The sequence below is a fragment of the Budorcas taxicolor genome, chromosome 16 (genome assembly GCF_023091745.1).
Source record: "Budorcas taxicolor isolate Tak-1 chromosome 16, Takin1.1, whole genome shotgun sequence".
Classification (NCBI taxonomy): domain Eukaryota; kingdom Metazoa; phylum Chordata; class Mammalia; order Artiodactyla; family Bovidae; genus Budorcas; species Budorcas taxicolor.
Genome location: NC_068925.1, coordinates 21,958,314 through 21,981,638, shown reverse-complemented (window position 1 = coordinate 21,981,638; position 23,325 = coordinate 21,958,314). Strand labels below are relative to the sequence as shown.

General features: G+C 38.3%; 1 protein-coding gene across 1 annotated transcript in view; it reads left to right on the top strand.

The window, feature by feature from the left end:
• The window catches only part of GPATCH2 (G-patch domain containing 2), a 198,495-nt gene that overhangs the window by 135,603 nt on the left and 39,567 nt on the right, over positions 1-23,325 (top strand). Inside the window, exons 7-8 of the mRNA XM_052654097.1 lie at positions 2,083-2,122; positions 10,611-10,681. Coding sequence (XP_052510057.1) covers positions 2,083-2,122; positions 10,611-10,681 — 111 coding nt within the window. The remainder of the gene's footprint in view (positions 1-2,082; positions 2,123-10,610; positions 10,682-23,325) is intronic.

The following is a 23,325-nucleotide window of genomic DNA, read 5'->3' as shown; positions in this document are numbered from 1 at the left end:
CTATGAAAGAGCTAAATTTACAGTAAATAGAAAGTCACTAATGTCTAAAATTAACCACAGAATGCCAGTATAACCATATTCTGTAGAAACACATCATTAAATACCAAAAGAAAATACAGAAAGAGTTGACAGTGGTTTCTCTAAACAGAGCTTAGGGGGTCAGGATAGATGAAACAATGCTGTTTTTCAGACTTTTTTGTTGATTTGCTTTATTTAACTGCATGTATGCATTTGATTTTTTAAAACATTTTTCTTTAAAGGAAAAGGCACAGTCCAAGCAGAGGGGAAATTTATCAGGCAAGTTTTCAGGGAACTGAACTAAATGGTTAGTTTCTAGTTTCTGATTAATCCACACGTCATTTACAAATACCAATAAGTGTCAATTCCCACAACAAAAGTGGAATCAGACCTGCCAAAGAGCATCAGTGTCTATGAGCTTGAGAAATGTTCAGGTAAGAGCATAGCCACATCCTATTAATGTTGAGGCTGTTTATTCCCAGGTTTTAATACCACAGAGGTCAGAGAATACATACAGGTGTTGGAGGGAACCAGGAAATATACTCATTCAGTGTAAACCCCTTTGTCCTTTGTAGTATGGTACACTGAGCACCTTGGGCAAATAAACCAACATCTCAGCCTCAGTCATTCCTGCACCTGGAACATGAGCAAAACCTTATAAGGTTTTTCTGAGGATAGAAAATAACACATACATGTCATGTGTCTGTAAAGAGTGCGTGGCACATTCATGTGTTCAGTACGATGATTCATGAAAAAATAAAGCATTAATAATAATGTTGGGGGCTTCCATGGTAGCTCAGATGGTGAAGAAGCTGCCTGCAATGCAGGAGACCCAGGATCAATCCCTGGGTCAGGAAGATCCCCTGGAGAAGGGATGGCAACCCACTCCAGTTTTCTTGCCTGGAGGATCCCATGGACAGAGAAGCCTGGTGGGTTACAGTCCATGGGGTCTCAAAGAGTCAGACACGACTGAGCAACTAACACGCACACAGATACAGTAATAATGTTAATACCATTCCCTATATTTGTGGGGTTTTACTGGTTTATTTGAGCTTCCCAGGTGGCACTAGTGGTAAAGAACCCACCTGCCAATGCAGGAGACTTGAGAGATGCAGGTTCAATCCCTGGGTTGGTAAGATTCCCTGTAGGAGGGCATGACAGCCCACTCCAGTATACTTTTCTTGGAGAATCCCATGGACAGGAGGACCTGGCGGGCTGCGGTCCATAGGGTCACAGAGACTCAGACACAACAAGCGACTCACCATATATGCGTGCACACTGGTTTATTTCCCACATTATCTCTCTCAGTTTCCTTGATGTTTGGTTAGTTTCTAAGCAGAATACTGGTCAGAGGACTGAGCACACAACTTATGATAACTCCTGTTGAAAAGGTATCATTAGATGCATTGAAAGTCCAAGTTGCCTCTAAAACAATATGTGATAAGTGAGGCAGGGCGAGGCATAGTGCAAGACCAGAACGCTGCAGCTGTGCCATGACTTCCGTATTTTCAGTGTTGTTGGATTTTGCTGTGAACCAGAATCCAGGTGTTACAACTATGGAAGGAACGGGTTCAAAGCACCTTCAGCTGAAGCTTTAGAATTCACATCAAGGGCTTTATGTGATTGTTCCTGGAGGCATAGGCAGAGGATATAATGTTCTTGTATTTTTACCATTTTTTTCAAACTCCAACAATCAAAAGGTCATCATTTGTTATAATGATGCTGTAATTAAGTTGTGGTAAACGATAGCATTTGTAGATTTTCTCACCAGAATTCATTCATAAAATGAATACAGTCCCAGCAGTTTATGTTAACATAATTAAATGGAAATGTAATTCTGAGTTTGCCTATTTAATTGAAAATTACTGGGTTATGAGCACTCTTACATTTCTATCAAAATTGGTGTAAACCTAGAATTACATGAACTATCCATTCAGATGCAGCGTATGTAAAGCTCTGTTGCTAGGTGGCAAATATGTTTCTTACAGCACATACAGACTGATCACGCGAGAGCACGTGCTTTTAGTGAGTTTCCCGCTAACTGCTTTTCTCTTTCCTCTGCAGCCATTGGTTTAGCCCTGGGGCTAGGACAGAGCATGGCCAGGTAAGGAACATTCTAACCCAAAAGGAAGTTACTCAGTCTTTCGAATATTTAACTATTTCCCTTTAAGATAGTAGATCAACTTTATGAGAAAGGAAAACATCCTAGCTTATTTTAAAAGGAGTTCACTGTGCCTGTGCTAATGCACTGACCAAGGGAATGATCGTCAGTAAGCATCAGAGTTGTTTACCTCGCTTCTCCCTTCCTCAGCACCCGTCACCTCCGTGGAAAGGATCTAGAGTTCACTTTAGAGTTGATAGGCCTTCCTTGTTTCCATATGTTTTTCACAAAGGCATGAAAATAGTACATATGCTTTAAACAATTGTTTGATTATTAAACTAGATTAGCCAGCAAGAGAATATTTTTATTTTTTGAAGTTTACAAGATGATAAGAGTTTCTTACACTTTATACTGTATTCTAGGTGAGATTTTTCTTTATTTAATTTCTTGCTAGTTTCATGGCAGCACAATGATTAGATGACTTAGCAAGAACTTGACATTCATTCTGATTAACTCTACATATAAAATAAGTTGTCTGTTTTCTTTGTCTGTTGAATGTGCTGGTTCTCTCTCTGCAGTGTGGTAATTTAGAGCTTAAAATATTGATAGGTTTTAAAGCATATATGTTTTAGGCTTTGCATTCTTGCTAAGCCTTTTTTCTTTTTTCGTTGTGTATTATAAAAGTTATTTTTTGAATGAGTCAATAATATATGCATAGAAAAGCCTCAGATTCTCAGGGATCATTTCTTCTGAGGGATATGTAGGTAGAAAGATAGAAGAGGAGATTGCATTTGGTGGTGGTAACTCATAACATTACTATATGTATTGGTGATATCTTATTTCTTAGGTTGGTCAACAGGTTCTAGAATTGGTTGCACATGCATATTTCTTCTTTCATATAAAAGGAAAGTGCCACATACTTCATTATAAACTATAATGTATTTCTTAATACACATGTACCTAATCAAAGAAAAATATGTCAATGCAGATTTAATGATTTTTTTTATAAACTTGGTTCTTTTCCTTGAGAGTGATGTGCACTTTTAAATATATTTCTCACATTAATAATAGAACATGTACTACTATTTCTGGACTTCCCTGGTGGCTCAGTGATAAGGGATCTGCCTGCCAGTGAAGGAGACATAGGTTCGATCCCTGGGTCAGAAAGATCCCCTGGAGGAAAAACTGGCACCCACTCCAATATTCTTGCCTGGAAAATCCTGTGGACAGAGGGACCTGGTGGGCTGTAGTCCATCAGGTCGCAAAGAGTCGGATGCGACCTAGTGACAAAATGATAACAACCAGTATATCTTTCTAAAGTTTTGCAAGTTAACTTGACTAAGTTGCTTCTGGGGTATGTCTATTCAGAATGTAATTATTACATAATTATGTCAATTATTCAGCATTCCCAAATGGTTCATACCCTCTGTGTTTATATAAGATTCTGCTTCCAGTATTAGGTCACCTCAGGATATAGTTTATCCCCAAATAAGTTTTTTAAATAAATAATTTTATATTCTCTGTTGTTCTCTAGTCACTAAGTTTCCCTGTCCTTCACTATCTCCAGGAGTTTATTCAAACTCATGGCCATTGAGTCAGTGATGCCATCTAACCACTTCATCCTCTGTTGCCCGCTTCTACTCATGCCATCAGTCTTTCCCAGCATCAGGGTCTTTTCCAGTGAGTCAGCTCTTTGCATCAGGTGGCCAAAATGCTGGAGCTTCAGCACCAGTCCTTCCAGTTAGTATACAGGTTGATTTCTTTCAGGATTGACTGGTTTGATCTTCTTGCTGTCCAAGGGACTGTCAAGAGTCTTCTCTAGCACCACAGTTGAAAGTGAAAGAAAGAATCAGTTCTTTGGTATTCAGCCTTCTTTATGGTCCAACTCTTACGTCCATACGGTGACTAGGGTATAACCCATAACTTTGACCTATACAGATCTTTGTCAGTGAAGTGATGTCTCTGCTTTTAGTACACTGTTTCATGTAGGTTTATCATGGCTTTTTTTCAAGGAGTATTTCATGGTTGCAGTCACCATCTGCAGTGATGGAGCCCAAGAAAATACAATCTGCCACTATCCACTTTTTCCCCATCTATATGTCATGAAGTGATGGGACCAGATGCCATGATCTTTGGTTTTTGAATGTTGAGTTTTAAGCCAGCTTTGTCACTCTCCTCTTTTACCTTCATTAAGAGGCTCTTCAGCCCCTCTTCGCCTTCTGCCATTAGAGTAGTATCATCTTCATATCTGAGGTTGTTGGTATTTCTCCTGGCGATCTTGATTCCAGTTCGTGATATATCCAGCCCGACATTTCACATGATGTGCTCTGCATATAAATTAAACAAGCAGGGTGAAGATATACAGTATTGACATGCTCCTTTCTCAATTTTGAACCAGTCCATTGTTTCATGTCTGGTTCTAACTGTTGCTTCTTGACCTGCATACAGATTTCTCAGGAGGCAAGTAAGGTGGTCTGGTATTCCCATCTCTTGAAGAATTTTCCATAGTTTGTTGTGATCCACTGAGTCCAAGGCTTTAGTGTAGTCAATGAAGTAGAAGTAGATGTTTTTCTAGAGTTCTGTTGCTTTTTCTGTGATTCAGTGGATGTAGGCAATTTGATCTCTGATTCCTCTGCCTTTTCTAAATCCAGTTTGTACATCTGCAAGTTCTTGGTTCATGTACTATTGAAGCCTAGTTTGAAGGATTTTGAGCATTACCTTGCTAACACATGAAATGAGCACAGTTGTGCGGTGGTTTGAACATTCTTTGGGATTCGAGTGAAAACTGACCTTTTCCAGTCTTGTGGCCATTGCTGAGTTTTCCAAATGTGCTGGCATATTGAGTGCAGCACTTTCACAGCATCATCTTTGAGGATTTTTAAATAACTTGATTGGAATTCTATCACCTCCAGTAGCTTTGTTCATAGTAATGAGGCCCACTTGACTTCACACTCCAGGATATCTGGATCTAGGTGAGTGACCACACCATTGTGGTTATTCAGGACATTAAGACCTTTTCTGTGTACTTCTGCGTATTCTTGCCACCTCTTCTTAATATCTTCTGCTTCTATTAGGTCTTCGCCATTTCTGTCCTTTTTTGAGCCCATCTTTGCATGAATGTTCCCTTGGTATCTCCAGTTTTCTTGAAGAGATCTCTAGTCTTTCCCAATCTGTTGTTTCCCTCTCTTTCTTTGCATTGTTCACTTAAGAAGGCTTTCTTAACTGTCCTTGGTATTCTCTGGAACCCTGATTCATTTGGGTATATCTTTCCCTTTCTCCTTTGCCCTCCACTTGTATTCTTTTATCAGCTATTTGTAAGGCCTCCTCAGACAACCACTTTGATTTCTCTTTCTGTTTCTTGGGATGGTTTTGGTCTAGAATTTGAGAAGTTAAAAAAAGTTAAAACTTTTTTCTGCAGTTAAAAATGAACAAATAGCTAATATGATATAGACAAGAAAGTTGATGCATCATTTTAAAATTTTTTAAATATTTGAAGCAGATTTTTGGATTAGCCTTTGGCTTAAGCTTTGATATACCATTTCAGATTTTAATTCTGTCTAGATAGGTTATTAGTTAAGGAACACAGTTGATTCTTGCTTTTTGTAGTAGCTATAGTCTATGAGGTTGGTAAGAACCCTAAAGTAGCAAATACTGAAAAAACTACTTCCAGGAAGAATACAGGGTTAGGTTCCTGAGAACCTCTGGCCACATTTTCATTAACTGATCAATACAAATCCTTGTTTGATGTGTATTTCTGTTTAATACATGTTATTGATTTGTTAGCATTGGACTCATGGCCAGCAGCACTGTAACTTATGCCTGAAGGGAGCTTGTCTAATGAACATGTTTTCTCTATAAGATCCATCACAATTCTCTTGCACTGAGGAAGACTAGACTGCAGGTCAGCCCTGTACTAGAAGGCTGTTTTAAACAATGAAGGTGAAAACAAGAAGACAGAAATGCAAAAATGAATAAATAAATAATGTAGCATTGAACGGACCAGGCAAAAGACACTTGTTAACAGTAAGAGAGCCGAAGCGAGAAGATAGATAATCGTCTTGTCCGACCTCAGCTGAGAACATGCAGTAATGGGAACTCAGATTTCTCCCACTCTGTGCATGTCTGCCAATGACTCCAAAAGCACCAGAAGTACTGATTTGGGCATTACAAGTACATTTTAGCAAATGGGTGAATTTGTGAATACAGAATCAGTGAATAATGAGAAACAGTTTGCACATGTATGTGTGTATATAAAAGCACATGCAAACTACTCATGTTTTGAGGGATTTAAAATGTCTTATTTCAACTTATAGCTAACCCAGTGAAAGTGTTAGTTGCTCAGTCATGTCCAACTCTTTGCGACCCCATGGACTGTAGCCCACCTCCATCCATGTGGATTCTCCAGGCAAGAAAACTGGAATGGGTTGACATTTCCTTCTCCAGAGAATCTTTCCAACCAAGGATTCAAATCCAGGTCTCCCACATTGCAGCAGATTCTTTACCATCTAAGCCACCAGGGAATCCCAGTGAACTATTGGCTAAATCTTAGGTCGGAGTGATAAAATGCAAGACCATGAAGAAATAAAATCCTTCAATATATTGTTGAATGAATGACTATCAGCACGCATAATCACCCCTTTTTTTTCCCCATATCAACGTACCAACATAAAGACATGATAGTATTAACCTCACTTTTGAAATCCCACCCCTCACTGCTTTCCCCCATCTTATGATTCCTTTTTGTTCTCTAATGCAAAGTCCCATTTCATTCACACCATGCTCACTTAACATTTCTTTTTTACACATTTAGTAAATCACTGTTGTCCATCAGTTGTTACCTATCAAGTACTCTTTATTTATTACAAAAAAGAGATATTTGTTTTTTAAAAAAACATAACTTTTCCTCTAAGGTGGTTAAAATCTGGGTAGGAAAGCAGTAATTATAGTATATTGATAAATGTTGCAGGAAACCACTGAGAAGGCATCATAGAGACCATAGAAGCAACATGTGAAAGTTGGTTTAGAAGTGAAAGTAAGGAGACAGAAGCAGCTACAAGCAGCCTCATTTGTGTGTGTGTGTATGTGTATGTTTTAATGGTGAGGGTTTTCGTCCTTGAATATCTAATAGTATGACATTCTGAATGAGTTTACTAGTATCTTAAGGAGCCATAGGTCATTGTTGAGAGATTATTTAGTTCTCCTCTTAAGGTGAGGACCCTGTGAAAGGCCAAGTATGGAGAGATTTGAAATTCTTTTGTAGACATTTGAGAAGGTCCCTGAAAAATGGCTGCTAACAGAAACAATCTTGAGCTTGAATCCTTTCTGAATATCAGGTGATTAAGAGATTATTGCTGTGGAGCAGGAATTCTGCTCTTTGCTTCCTTCTTCCTCTTGTGTTAGGAATGTGAAACTTTTAATAATCTTTTCAAAATGATCACGAATAGCCACAGAAACCCTCAGCTCCCTTTCTGCCACAGGAGCAGCCATGATATACGTGGAACATTTCTCTTCCTTGTTTTCGTTCAGCAGTTTTTAAAATTGTGTACCTTTTGTAAGACCTCCCATTGTGCTAGGTTTTGTGTTTATGAATGTCTGTGTCATTCTTACGTGAGTCATTTTTTAATATACATCTGCAGGTCACTAATAAGGGACTTGTCTCTCCGCTTGGCCTAAGTCCAGCAATCTGAGAGCTGGAGGTAAGAAGCACTTCGCACCATATTCAGAAGTTCTGTTATTAACTGGAGTTGACATTGTCGAGTCAGAACCCTGATCACTGACCTCACTTGTGACACTGATAGGAGTCCAAGGAAGACAGGAAACATTAGCAACAAGAGGAATGAAGACTCTCCCCAAACCTGATGAGCTACTCTTGCTTGTCAGAGCAGAGCTCCAGGCCGCTTGTGTCTTATCATCAGTTCCTGATCTGATTCCCCCTCCCTGACCCCAGCCCTCTGCCACCCTTTGTTTGCTTGTTCTTTGGGGCAGAGCAGACACATGTTGGGACTCTTTCAAATACAAATACATGTTTTCTATTGAAATAACTCTGGATTAATTTTTTTCGTCTTTGCCCCCTTACAAGATCTAGGTTCCTATATTAACTTGTTAAATTCATGACCCAGAGATCTGAGCTGGTATTTTTTTCTCTGAGCTTCATTTTGTGTGATGACTTTTTAATATAGGTAAATTATGTTAAATGATTCCAGTATTTGTCCCTACAAAGCCCATCAAAACTATACATCTGAGAAAGAAATTCTCATGTGACTCTAATAGAAGGATCTCTGACCTCAGAGTTCCATACATAGCCTAACATTTATTTTGGTCATTGTAGTTACTTTTTTTTTTTAATTAAATTGTTGAATTCCTTTATTTCAGAAAAGTATCTTTGAGACTTTTTGTGTTCTTTGTTTAAACTGTTTTAACACAAATAACAGAAATAGTGGTCCCATATCTATCTTTTATCTAAAAATTAGAAAACTTAGTTAACTACTACTATTAATTGAAGGCGGTGGTAGAGATTTTATCATGTCACCTCTAGCTATCTGTGTCACAAATGTTGGTTTGAATATGTTTTTTTACAAAGGCACTAGAATTAGAAATGCCAAAGTAATCAATTTTTTTTTTTTAATTTTCAGAAGCAATTTAGTTTTCATGGTACGAAGTGTTTCTACATTGAAACACTTTCAGATTAATGGACTTAAGATAAACTGTTGCTATTTTCTATAAGTAGTAATAATGAGATACTGTTTCAGCTACATATCAGATACTAGATTTCATTGCCTGTTTCTTTATCTCATTCATTCATTCATTCAACAAATATTTATTAAACACTAAAAATGTCCCAGACACTGTGCTGGACTTTGGAGACACAGGCAGATTGAATAACTGAAGCAAAGGGCCAAAGGTGAGCAAGAATATGGTACACATTCCAAACTGAAAAGTTCAGAATGACTGGAATATATCATTTAGAAGTAACGAGGTTAGGTTGGGGTAGGAAGAAGCATATTAAATTGCAAGTTTAGAAATACAATCAAATTATGTAGGGCCATGAGAGCCTTGTGTAAGATTTGTGAGGGGGGCTGATCTGAGGAGAATAATGTAATAACATCTAGTTCTGGAATGACTGGCTTCAGTGTAGAGAGTGGACTTAAATAGGAGCAAGGCTGGAGGCAGGGAGGCCACTGGAGAGGCCACTACAGGTGAGGGAAAACGATGGCCCAGACTGGAATGTGGTTCGTGGGGATGGAAAGAAGCAGATATTTAGGAGAAATTTAAGGTGGACTTATTGAGTTAAGACATTCCTGAAATAATGATCTAACCACATTCTTTGTGATCTAATTAAGTTCTATTCCTTCTCAAAGACGGCCAAATGTGGCTAGTAATTGACTCTAACTGTTGTCATTAGATAGTTCAAAGCAGTTATATCATTAAAAGTTGTTGATACTGGTCAGACAATAGCCACTGACAGTCAGGTTCATTAATTATAATTGTAGCATTTGAGCCATTTACTTGGCACTTTTTATGTTCTGGTCTTAGTGCTAAGTGTTTTACATGGTTTATCTTATTTGACACTCACAGCAGCCTTACAGGTGGATAGTATTGGTATCTCCATTTTCCAGGTGGAAACTGGGACTTAGAGATATTACACAGCTGATAAATTGGTAGACCTGTTTCTAAAACCTAGCGACTTGTTAACTGGTACAGCTGGGATTCGAACCCAGATCTATCCTGCACTATTACTGCTCTAAGCTTTCCATTTTTATTAGGGTTAATTTCTAATATGCTGTACAACTTCTCATTAGCCCAGTCTTGCATATAATCACATTTCTGCATAACCGAGATAAGCTACAGTCTGAGTATACACATAGCAAAAAGTATTGACTACTTGCTTTTCTTTCTTTCCAATTAGTTAGAGTAAGGCAAGTGTGAAGGGGAGTTGGGTGGTGAGGCATTTTGAGGAGGCAGTCAGATATATATTTTTTCTAATTATATATTTCCAAGCCAGTAATTTCTTTGAAAAGGAATGTTTTTAAGTGTTTCTTTACCATGTTAGGCCACTAAATACGGAGAAGTAAGATTAGACATTTTATGTCATCAGAGGTGACAAAGCCCCGAAAAGCTCACAGCTGAATGCAGTGGTAGAAGCTTTGGAGAAGAGAGGTTACATGACTTTAACCAGGACCACCCAGAGAGCCAGAATTAGAACTGAGTTCTAGACCTCCAGTTCTAGGCTGTATATTAAGTGACTCTGAGAACTGTTCAGCTGTCAAGGAAGCATTGGCATCTCTTAGTGACATTTTCAGAAGTGTGTCAGTGGCATCTCTAGCAAAATTAGTCGTCTTCATTTTGAGAAAAACTGGTAAAACAAAGAAAAAAGTAATGCAAGTGAATAAAAATACAGTCCCTTTGAATGAGAAGCATACTTTTCTACTTACGAAATAATATAATGAAAATATTTTTGTTTCTACAACTTTGTTTTAAACACTTTGGATAGCATCAGCTCCTGAGAGATAACCGAGCTGAAAGAGGACACAAGAAAAACTGTTCTGTGAAAACAGCCAGCAGGTAAGCAATTTAAAATCACCTTTTCTCCTGATCGTTGAATCATGTAATTTCTTTTCCCATACCAGTATGAATGGTGGGTTAATCACTAAGTAGTATCCTACTCTTGCAACCTCATGAACTGTAGCCCACCAGGCTCCTCTGTCCATGGGATTTCCCAGGCAAGAATACTGGAGTGGCTTGCTATTTCTTTCTCCAGGGGATCTTCCCAACCCACGGATCAAACCCTGGTCTCCTGCATTGCAGGCAGATTCTTTATCCGCTGAGCCACCAAGGAATCCACTATGAATATGATGAGTTATAGTTAGGGTGCCTTTGGCTCTAAAGTGTCAACATTATTTTATGTGGCATCTATCAGAATCTACTTCAGGATTACTAGTAATGAATAGAAATAGATCATTTTATTTGTATTTTTTAAAGGTGACAAAAAATAAAGAATGCATTTTTAGAAGCAAATCTCTGTTCATAATCTATAACTTATGAATTTTAGATAAGGATTAGGAATAATTATTTTTAACTATAAAAAAATAGAATTAAACTTTTCCCCAGAACTTAAATGGTTTTGTGAGAGAGCAACATGTATATTTATGTTAATAATATATAAAGAAGTATATAGAAAATACACTCTTTTTTTAAAGTGCTTAGGGTTATATTGCTTAGTCAATGCTATTTTTTTTTCATATTAGAAAGAAGTGCCCCCAGTTTATTGTTTTAGACAGCACATTTCCAAATTTTGCATGTGTTGTTTCTAAAGATTTCATTTTTACTTTGGTGAAAATAGCTATCAGAATATTGATCAGAACGACTGCCCTGAGATTTACATTAACCCAACTTTTAACAAGATAACTGACCTTGGCAGCCCTCTCGCTGTCTCATTGTTATGGTGCTTGCCACTGTTTGTAACACTCCCAAGCAAGCTATGTAACTTCCAAGTACCATGTTGTACAAACTAACCCTGACTGAGAACCCACTACGTATCTGTAGAAGCTAACAGAAATCCTATTTAGATAGTCAAAAACTATCACATATAATAAGTTGACTCTCAGGTCAGTGATAGTCAACATAAAACTAATATAGTTACCTCTAAGAAGGTCAGATCCTAAAATTATAAAGTATGGGTTAAAGAAATTTTAGACAGATTATAACTAACTATGGATGACATGTTTATAGAAATAAAATAAGCAAGCAACAGATCGCTGTTAGAATTGTTCAAGCAGAATTGAATCAAAAGCATATAATTATTAGAAATGAGAAGTATGATTTGAAATGGAGATACAGCTGAAGAAGTAGGCTAGAATGTAGCATAAAAATATTGAATAAGGTGATGGAAAAATGAAAGAATGGTTAAGAGACACAGAAAAGGTCTAAGATATATTTGATCAGAGGTTTTGATAGAGAGTATAGAAAGGCTGAAAAAAAAACATAATATTGAAGAGATGTTGGCTAAGAATTCCCCAAACAGCTAAAAGTTATAAATCTATACAGAATGCACAATGAATACCAGCTAGAATAAATAAAAAGAAATCCACACCTAGTAGCATACTGCAGTACTCCAAAAACAAAGAGATCTTAAAAGAATGCAGAGAAAAGAGATGAATTACTACAAGGGAATGTACATCATCAGATTTCTGGGTATCAACAATGATACCAGAGACAGTGGACAAGTCTTCAGAGCACTGGGTGAAAATACACTGTCAGCATAGAACTATGTACCTAGAAAAAAACATCTTTCACATATGAAGATGAAGTAAAAACAGTTTAAGATTTTCAAAAACTAAGTTTCCTCCTGACACTTGCTAGAAGACTTTTTAAAAGATGTATTTCAAGAGAATGATCTCCCCAGAAAGTCTAAGATGAAAAAATGAATACTAAGCCAATAAATGGTTAAAGATTTCAGTAAGCTTAAACAACTATTGTTTATATAAATTAATAATTATAATGTGTAATATATAAGGCTTTCCAAAAGACAATCTAAGATAATGGAAAATAACAGCATATTAGATTGACAATGCTGATGATGATAAAGTCTAACTTGAAGTCCTTGAATTGTTTGGGAATGTTTACTTCATTGATCAGTTAAGAGATGACTTGATAAAATTATATTAAGTATTCATTGCAAAATATCATAAATAACCACTAAATCAAAAAAAATAGAGTATGTAAATTCCAAGCCAGTTGGCAGAGGTGGGGTTGAATGGAATGAAATATTACTCCCCTCAAAAAATCCATTTAAAAAGTCAAGAAGGAAAAAGAAGCATAAAGAAAATGGGACCCAGAGGGGGAAAAAGAATTGAAAACTGAATCAAGTCCATGCATCGGTAACTATAATAAATATTTATGGATTAAATTTTGTTAAAAACAAAGCTAAGCAGATTTGGTTTTTCTTTTAAAGTGCAACTATATGTTCTTTATAAGAGACACACCTGAAATAATGCCAAAAGAAAGCTGGAAAACTAAAAGAGGGAAGAGCATGTATCAGATGCACTGTAAAGGAGAGCTCTCATACCAAGCAAACCGACTTGAGGACAAAAGCCTTAACAAGCTTAAGAAAATCATTATTTAATGATAAAAGGTTCAACTTACCAAAAAGATTAATGATTTTATTATTTTGTACATTAAAGTAGCTGTAAAAATATGTAAAGTAAATATTAATGTCAATGAATGGAGAAACTCACTAACCCACCATCTTGGCGCTCCCACTTCAATAGAGCATTCATATTACTGATAGCTTAAGCCATCAGAAAATTTGCATAACAAACGATGTACAGACTTAATGTTATTTATAAGCCCTTTCACCCACATACATTCTTCTCAAAGACACATATGATATTTTCAAAAATTTACCACTTACCAGGCCAAAGGTACTACCAACAAATTTTAATGAATATGTGTCATAAAGAACATATTCTTTAACTTGAATATGATTAAGGAAAATCATTTAGAAAAAGATAATTTTTTTTAAGTTTGAAATTAAAAATACAGTTTAAAATAACTCATTTCAAAAAAAATCATAATGATAATATCTTAATTTATGGGTGCATTAAGATGGTAGTTAGAGGAAACTTGACTACTTGAAAGTTTTATATTAGAAATTTGGTCCCAGTTCCTGTTGCAAGTTCAAGATTCTCAATTATAAGATTACTGATTCTAAACTATAAGATGCCCACTTCTGTCTTCAAAGATCAACCCAGCAGGTATTTAGAAAGAGGAAATAAGCAGAAATCTACAAGACGTTTCCAGTATTAAGGTAACCATGAATGCGTGCTAAGTCGCTTCAGTCGTGTCTCTTTGCGACCCAGTGGACTGTACCCGCCCAGGCTCCTCCGTCCATGGGATTCTCCAGGCAAGAATATTGGAGTGGGTTGCCATCTCCTCCTCAGGGGATCTTCCCGACCAGGGGTCAAACCCGCGTCTGTTACGTCTGCTGCACTGGCCCGCAGGTTCTTTGCCACTAGTGCCACCCGGGAAGCCAGGAGGGGGATGCTATTTTGAACTTGTGTTTGTGAGATGAGGATACACAAAATGTGCTTGTGTGCTCTGACCTGAGGCAAGAGGCAGTTCAGCCTGAGTGAGGGAAGAAGAAGGTGTGAGCAGAACCTTTGGAGTTCTTCCATATCCTGGGCCGTGGCCAAGGGATATATGACATCTGCCCCTTACAGAAAGACTCAGGTCACTGGTCCAGGTGTTTTCAGGGATGAAGCCAGGGCAGCTCACAGTGCTGTTTTTGTGAGGAGCTGGGAAAGCTTGATGGGACCAGATGACAAATTATCACGTCTTCTCTCGGCCCCCTGTAAACTGCAGGGCTAGAGGATTACAGTTCTCATCTTCTTTGAGAATGAGGAAGGGGAATGTTTTTCTGACAGAGGAATTATTTTGTGGAGAAGACTGTGGTGATTGTGGTTTTCTGGCGCTTGGACCTCTGTACTCTTAAGTCAGGTTCATTCACCTCCAGTTCCTGAACTGCTTTGGACTGACACAGAAGTCTGGCCTTTGCCTATAGCATTGCCTCATAGAATCGGTTAATAAGCCCTTTGAGGAGAAAACAGCCTTTCAAAAATAACAACAACAACAATACATTGGACTACAGACTCCAACAGAAATCAGAAATGTTAGGATAAGTCAAAAAATTTTTGATTAGCATTATCAATATTAACTAAAGGAGGTACAGGAAGAAAATAACAATATAAAGCAAGAGATAGAACACATAATTAAGAACCAAATATTTAAGTCTATTTCAGTTTTCCTCAGCAGGATTTTAGAGTTTTCATTGTATAGGTGTTACACATATTTTATCAGATTTATCCCTAAGCATTTTACCATATTTTTTGGTGTATGAAAATGTTGCTGAGAGAAATTTTAAAAGGTCTGTGTAACTGGAGAGATATACCTTGTTCATGCGTCAAAAAACTCAATATTCTTAAGATGTCAGTTCTCCAAAAATTTAGCTACAGATTCAGTATAGCCCAAACAAAAATACCATGAGGCTATTTTGTAGAAATTGACAAGCAAATGCTAAAATTTGTATGAAAATGCAAAGGACTTAAATAGCCAAATTTTAACACTATGCTGTAGGAATCAAGAAAATGTGGTATTGGAGCAAAGATAGAAAAATAGATCAAAGAAATGGTGGCTCAGACAGTAAAGCGTCTGTCTACAATGTGGGAGACCTGGGTTCGATCCCTGGGTCAGGAAGATTCCGTGGAGAAGGAAACGGCAGCCCACTCCAGTACTCTTGCCTAGAAAATACCATAGATGGAGGAGCTTGGTGCAGGCTACTGTCCATGGGGTCGCAAAGAGTTGGGCACAACTGAGCAACTTCACTTCACTTCACTGCATATTACATGCAGTTGGTTCTTGACAAAGTACGAAGTTACTTTAGTCGGGCAGGGCGGAGGGGGGGGTACTATTTTCAACAAATGTTACTGGAAAAACTGAGTATCCATTTGCAAAAGAAAAAAGTGATGAACTCTAGTCTGTCCCTCATACCATAGAGCAAACTAATTTATAGTGACTAAAAGTGGGTCAGTTGTTACACAGGCATGAGGTGAGGGCCAGGGGGCCACTGGAGGAATGGATTACAAAGGGGCATTAAGAAACTGTTGGAGTGATGGGTATCGGCATTATCTTGATTATAGGGAAGGTTTCACATGTACATACATATGTCAAAAGTTAGGAAATTACACACTTTAAAAGTAGTGCAGGACTTCCCTAGCGGTTCAGAGACTAGGACTCCAAGCTTTCACTGCAGGGGTCACAGCTTCAATCCCTGGCCAGGGAACTAAGATCCTGCAGGCCTCACAGCACGACCAAAAAAAATCGGTGTGTTTTGCTTATGCCAACTACACCTCATAAAGATATAACAGATATATATACTTAGTAAATGGAGAAGGAAATGGCACCCCACTCCAGTATTCTTGCCCAGAGAATCCTGTGGACAGTGGGGCCTGATGGGCTGCAGTCTATGGGGTCGCCCAGAGTCGGACACGACTGAAGCAACTTAGCAGCAGCCGCATACTTAGTAAAATCTTAACTGGCTTTCTGTTCCGTTCCAAGTAAAAGCCAAAGTCTTAGCCTTGGCCGGTAAGGGCGTATGTGATCTGACCCTGCCCTTCTTTGTTTCCTCCTTGACCTCATCTCCTCCCACCTGAACTATGTTACTCACCTGCTCCAGGCGCAGTGGCTTCTTTCCTGTTCTCCCACACGCCAGCCCCACTTGAGTCTCAGGGCCCTTGCACTTCTCTTCCCCCCTACCTAGAACACCCTTCCATGCGGCTTGCTCCCCGTTTATGCTCAGTGTAGTAAAGTCCCACTCTCTACCAGCTCTGCTTTCTGTGTCTTCCTTCTCGCCTCTACTACCCCTCATTGTCTCTGTTACTTCTAAGCTTCATGAGGGCAAAATCTTTGGTTTACTCACTGGTGTATCCCCAGTATCAGAAACAATGCCCATCACGTCGACAGTAAATATTGCTGCATAAAATATCTGCTGAATGAATTTGAAATTGATTCTATGGCAGTAGGCTGAATCTTTGTCTCAGTGTCTCTGTGCAGCCTCTGCAATTCTGACTTCTGATCCTGGCTTCACCACTCACCAGCTGGGTGACCCTGAGATAAACCTCTCTGTCCCTCCGTTTATTTATCTATGAAATAAACTAATTAGTTGTGTTTATCTAATAACATTGTTATAAGGAATCTATGAATTTATGCCCATAAACCATTTAAAATATGAGTTCTTAATGTTAACTGTTATTATAAGTCTGTTTCCATCTGTGTGCTTCCTAAGCACTTGTTAAATTTTATTTTATCCTACTTTTCTTAGGCATAATTTAGAACATTAAGTCATTCCATAAGACATAACAGAGTACAGTAGGCCCCAGCTCTTGTTTTTCCCCATTCTCTAACTTCTTACTCCAAAAGAACCTACTTTTAACTATTAGCTCTTTCTTCCAGTATTGACCTAAATTAATTACATACTTACATTACTATTTTTTGAAGGTTTTAGTTTAGTATTACCTGTTGACTTCCTGCTCTACCCTACACACACACATACACACCATATTTGCGTTTCTTTCCTTCTTTTTCCCTAATGATTATATCATAATATCCAGACCAAGTTAATATTTGTTTTCATTAGTATGATTATATATGTAGATATTATTTACAGATGTATAACTTTTCTGTTGTGGACATAATTACCTTGTTTTTCATTTGCTTTGTTTTCTAAGTTTGTGCCAACCTCACTTTATCAACCACCTCTACACAGAAGTGTAACTCCCCTCAATTCTCTGTCTTGATGACACCCTTTTTGTGGAGCCATCCATTTCCAGATTCATTATGAACTGTTCGCTGTCTGGACCTGCTGTACATCTGATGTCCTAGGATCCCTCTTGACTTATCACCCCTAGGGATTTCCTCATCTCTCTCCTATGTGGAATTTCCTTTTCCCTGGATCCCATGCCATTTTTTTTCCTGAGCTTTCTGAAAAAGAGAACAGGTGTGGTTATATTTGCGAGACTCTGCATCTCTGAAAATGTCTTTATTCTAGTCTCACATTAATTGACTTCACCAGGAATTGAATTCTGCTTTGGAAACCATTTTGCCTCCAAGTTGTGAAGACATTGCTCCAATGCCTTCAATTTCCAGTAGTTGCCATTTTCTTTCTTCTCCTTTTATTTAGCTGTTGGAGCACCCTTAAATGACCCTCCATTTTTTAAAAACTTTTCTATACTGTTGCCTTCAAAGATTCCTGGGCAGTTTTATTAATGATATATCTCAAATCTTTTATGGATTTAAAAAAGTTCTCTAATACATTGCAGTTCCAAGAGCTCACCTCGCTTCTTTGAACATGCTTTCTCCACATGCTCTCTGTCTTGTTTGGTGGAACTTGTCCTTCTGAGGTTATCAGCGGTATTAGGCATGAGGCAACCTGTAAAGGTGAAACAAACACAAGAAAAGACTCAAGTTTAAATTTTGTTACACATTTATTAATTGCAAGATGAGAAATGTCTTCTTTATCTGTGTGAATTTTTCTGTTCCTCTCTTGATGCCATTTTTTCCTTGGTATTTTTAATATTGTCTTGACTTTTCTTACCCCTTTCGGTTGAATGACTGCACTTCTCTTTTTCAACTTATGGAAATATATAACGGTTAGAGAAGAGAACTGTAATGCATTGAGTCAATAAATCTTAGGACCATTTACTTCTGAAACGTACCAGGCACATAAGAAAAGACAAATGCCCAAGTGGTCTGCTGTTAATGACTCAAATCTGAGATTTTGACCTGCAGGACTACAGTACGCACTTGAGGTGGGCATTCCTCACTGAAGCTCTGAGTGTTCAAAGGGCTGTGTGTTTGTGCCTCTAACCTCTGGAATGTAAGCCATCTCACCCTCAGCTCCCAGGGGAATGGTCAAGAGCGCCATAGAAGGGTTTTACCGACATATTTACCAGTGCCACCCCAATGCCACCAACTATAATACAGTTTGGCAGTTTTCTGGGTTTGCAGTTTATGGCATTTCTCCGTTTGTTGCCAAATCCACTTTCACGTTCATCTAGGCTCTTTAAATCAATTATGGATGCTGGGGAAGTGTCTCTTTTCCAACTCCTTAGACTGTTTTATGTCCGACAGTACCAAGAAGAAAACAACCTGAAAGTCTCCTTTAAACATCTAACCCGCTTTCATAGTTTCAGTCCATTATCTCAGGAAGTTCTCATCAGTGATGGACTTTGTTTTCCAAGCTTTCCTATACCTCCGCCTCCCCAGAGGGCACTGCTCCTTTGAATTTCCTACTTGTTTCTCATTTGCAAACGTCAACTCACCAGCTTCGTTCACCATCAGCAGTGCCTGTCATCACATGCCATTCCATCATATCCAGAGATTTACTCATGAAATGTTAATGCATTTTATTTGTTCATATACTTATTGTAAACATAATTAACATTGCCATTCTTTTATGATGTGATACTTCATGGGTCCTATATTCAAAGTTTTGACTGATTCACAAAAGTTCAAAAAAAAAAGGAAAGGTTAAAATAAAAGTAAAAAGGGAAAAAGATAGGTTTATATAATAAAACTCTTTGTGACTCCCTGGACTGTAGCATGCCAGGCTCCTCTGTCCATGGGATTCTCCAGGCAAGAAAACTGGAGTGCGTCTCCATCCCTTTTCCAGGGAATCTTCCTGACCCAGGGATCGAACCCCGGTCTCCCATACTGCAGGTAGATTCTTTACCACTGAGTCGCAAAGGAGCTACATAATTTAAGCAAACAGTGATTACTGACAGAGGTATAATTTGATCTAATTGATTCCAGTGGTGCTGATCTTAGACATCTTTTAGTCTGTTGCTTCATTTTCATTTCTCTCTGTGAGGAGCCCCTTATTATAGTGTAGGTATGTCAGATATTGAGTAGTGTGAACTTTTTTCATCATGACAGTATCCTTATGTGTTCAGCAAATGTGTTCTCCCAATGGTTTGCATTGCAGTGCCTAAAGTTACATCTTTCCTGTCTTACATTCCTCTTTTGTTTAGATTTCATTGGTTATTCCCATCTAGTGTTTCTGTTTGATTAATCTGCAGGGTTTTATTTTCCAATCATTCTTCCATTTCTTCAGTGTTCTCTGTTCATTTTCCTACCATGACATTTCATATTAGTCTTACTGTGTATTATCTCTCCTATTGAACGCAGGGCTTCCCTGGTGGCTCAGGGGTAAAGAATCCACCTGCCAATGCAGGAGACGCGGGTTCAGTCCGTTGGTCAGGAAGATTCCCTGGAGAAGGCAATAGCAATGCACTCTAGTGTTCTTGCCTAGGACAGAGGAGCCTGGCGGGCTACAATCCATGGGGTTGCAAAAGAGTCAGACACGACGTGGTGACTAAACAACACTATTGAATACATGTCTAGAGTTTGTTCATGCCATTCTGTTTTTTTTCATACCTTTAAGCCTTTGAAAACATAAAACTCAGGGAAACAGAACTCTTTCAGCATATAAGTGCATCAAAGCATATACAACTGTACTTTTAAAAACCATCATGTATTAACTGTCACTGTCAGTATTTAATAAATAACAGGCATGGTTTTTGAGTTATCATTGCATGCAGCTGCTTATTAGCCAAAGTGAAACATACGCACGCACACACACACACACACACACACTCAGCTAAACATTTAAACAATGCGCCTAAGTATTTTATGGGCTTCGTAGGTAGCTCAGTGATAAAGACTATGCCTGCCAATGAAGGAGACGCAGATTCGATTCCTGTGTCAGGAAGATCCGCCGGAGAGGAAAATGGCAACCCACTCCAGTTTTCTTGCCTGGGACAGCCCATGGACAGAGGAGCTTGGCAGGCTAAAGTTATTGGAGTCACAAAGAGTTGTATACAACTTAGCGACTGAGCGTGCACCCACTGAAGTGTTCTGTAAAACTGCTAGTAGCATCTAAAGTTATGCTTTCACTTGTAACTTTCTCTTAAATTCCAGACTTGATATTCAAACCTCCCCTTTTTTTTTAATTTCAGTATTCAAATTTTATGCTTCTCAAAATTAGATCTTTTTCTCTCCTTTTACCTCATTTGAATTAACAATTAAATAATTCCACATTGTTTCTCATTCTCATAACCTTTGATTAGTGTAAGAAAGTTCAGTATAGACTTCCCAATTGAAAGTCAGTAAAAGATACATAGAGCAATGGCTGCCACTAACGAAAGTGCCACTCGTGAAAAGATGGTGCTTTTTTAAACCCATTAACCCATTTTTATGTTAGTGATTAGTTGTTATCTTTCTATGAAAGTGAAAGTCGCTCAGCCGTGTCTGACTCTTTGTGACCACATGGACTATATAGTCCATGCAATTCTCCAGGCCAGAATACTAGAGTGGGTAGCCTTTCCCTTCTCCAGGGGATCTTCCCGACCTAGGGATTGAACCCAGGTCTCCCACGTTGCAGGCGGATTCTTTACCAGCTGAGCCACCAGGGAAGCCCATCATTCTACGAAGCCATTCACAAAGACTGATAGTAGGTCCAGTCAAGGTTTTAGATCTGGTAACCTTTTTCATAAATTTGTCCAGCTCCCTTACTTACATGATTTTTGCCATTTACATTTATTCTTGTGATGCACAAAAGCTAACTTATGCACAAAAGTAAAAATATTTTTATGGCTGATATTATTAAATTGGACTTGTATTTTTAAATATCTTTTAGAAACTTCTATTTGTTAATTCACTTTTACTTAGTTCACTTCTATTTGTTAATTCACTTTTACTTAATTCACTTATAATTAGTAGTATTATATTTGTCATCTGCTTAGTGTTAAATCAGTGCAAAGAAACAGGGGAAAACAACAGAATGGGAAAAACTAGGGATCTCTTTAAGAAAATTAGAGATACCAAGGGAATATTTCATGCAAAGATGGGCACAATAAAGGACAAAAATGGTATGGACCTAACAGAAGCAGAAGATATTAAGAAGAGGTGTCAAGAATACACAGAAGAACAATACAAAAAAGATCTTAATGACCCAGATAAACACAATGGTGTGATCACTCACTTAGATCCAGACATCCTGGAATGCGAAGTCAAGTGGGCCTTAGGAACCACCACTATGAACAAAGCTAGTGGAGGTGATGGAATTCCAGTGGAGCTATTTCAAATCCTGAAAGATGATGCTGTGAAAGTGCTGCACTCAATATGCCAGCAAATTTGGAAAACTCAGCAGTGGCCACAGGACTGGAAAAGTCATTCCAATCCCAAAGAAAGGCAATGCTGAAGAATGCTCAAACAATTGCAACTCATCTCACATGATAGCAAAGTAATGCTCAAAATTTTCCAAAAGTCTGCAAGCAATAAATGCTGGAGAGGGTGTGGAGAAAAGGGAACCCTCTTCCACTGTTGGTGGGAATGCAAACTAGTACAGCCACTATGGAGAACAGTGTGGAGATGCCTTAAAAAACTGGAAATAGATCTGCCTTATGACCCAGAAATCCCACTGCTGGGCATACGCACCGAGGAAACCAGAATAGAAAGAGACACATGTACCCCAATGTTCATCGCAGCACTGTTTATAATAGCCAGGACATGGAAACAACCTAGATGTCCATCAGCAGATGAATGGATAAGAAAGCTGTGGTACATATACACAATGGAGTATTAATCAGCCATTAAAAAGAATACATTTGAATCAGTTCTGATGAGATGGATGAAACTGGAGCCGATTATACAGAGTGAAGTAAGCCAGAAAGAGAAACACCAATACAGTATACTAACACATATATATGGAATTTAGAAAGATGGTAATGATGACCCTGTATGCAAGACAGCAAAAGAGACACAGATGTGTAGAGCGGACTTTTGGACTCTGAGGGAGAGGGAGAGGGTGGGATGATTTGGGAGAATGGCATTGAAACATGTATACTATCATGTAAGAAATGAATCGCCAGTCTATGTTCGATGCAGGATACAGGATGCTTGGGGCTGGTGCATGGGGATGATCCAGAGAGATGATATGGGGTGGGAGGTGGAAGGGGGGTTCATGTTTGGGAACTTATGTACACCTGTGGTGGATTCATGTCAATGTATGGCAAAACCAATACAGTATTGTAAAGTAAAATAAAGTAAAAATAAAATTTAAAAAATAAAGCCTGGAGATGGAAAAGTAAAAAAAAAAAAAAAATTCTCCAAGCCAGGCTTCAACAGTATGTGAACCGTAAACTTCCAGGTGTTCAAGCTGGATTTAGAAAAGGCAGAGGAATGAGAGATCAAATTGCCTACATCCATTGGATCCTAGAAAAAGCAAGATAGTTCCAGAAAAACATCTACTTCTGCTTTATTGACTAAGCCAAAGCCTTTGACTGTGTAGATCACAGCAAACTGTGGAAAATTCTTCAAGAGATGGGAATACCAGACACCTGACCTGCCTCCTGAGAAATCTGTGTGCAGATCAAGAAGCAACAGTTAGAACTGGACATGGAACAACAAACTGGTTCCAAATTGGGAAAAGAATACGTCAAGGCTGTATATTGTCACCTTGCTTATTTAACTTATATGCAGAGTACATCATGTGAAATGCTGAGCTGGATGAAGGACAAGCTGGAATCAAAATTGCCGGGAGAATTATCAATAACCTCAGATATCCAGAGATACCACCCTTATTTGCAGAAAGC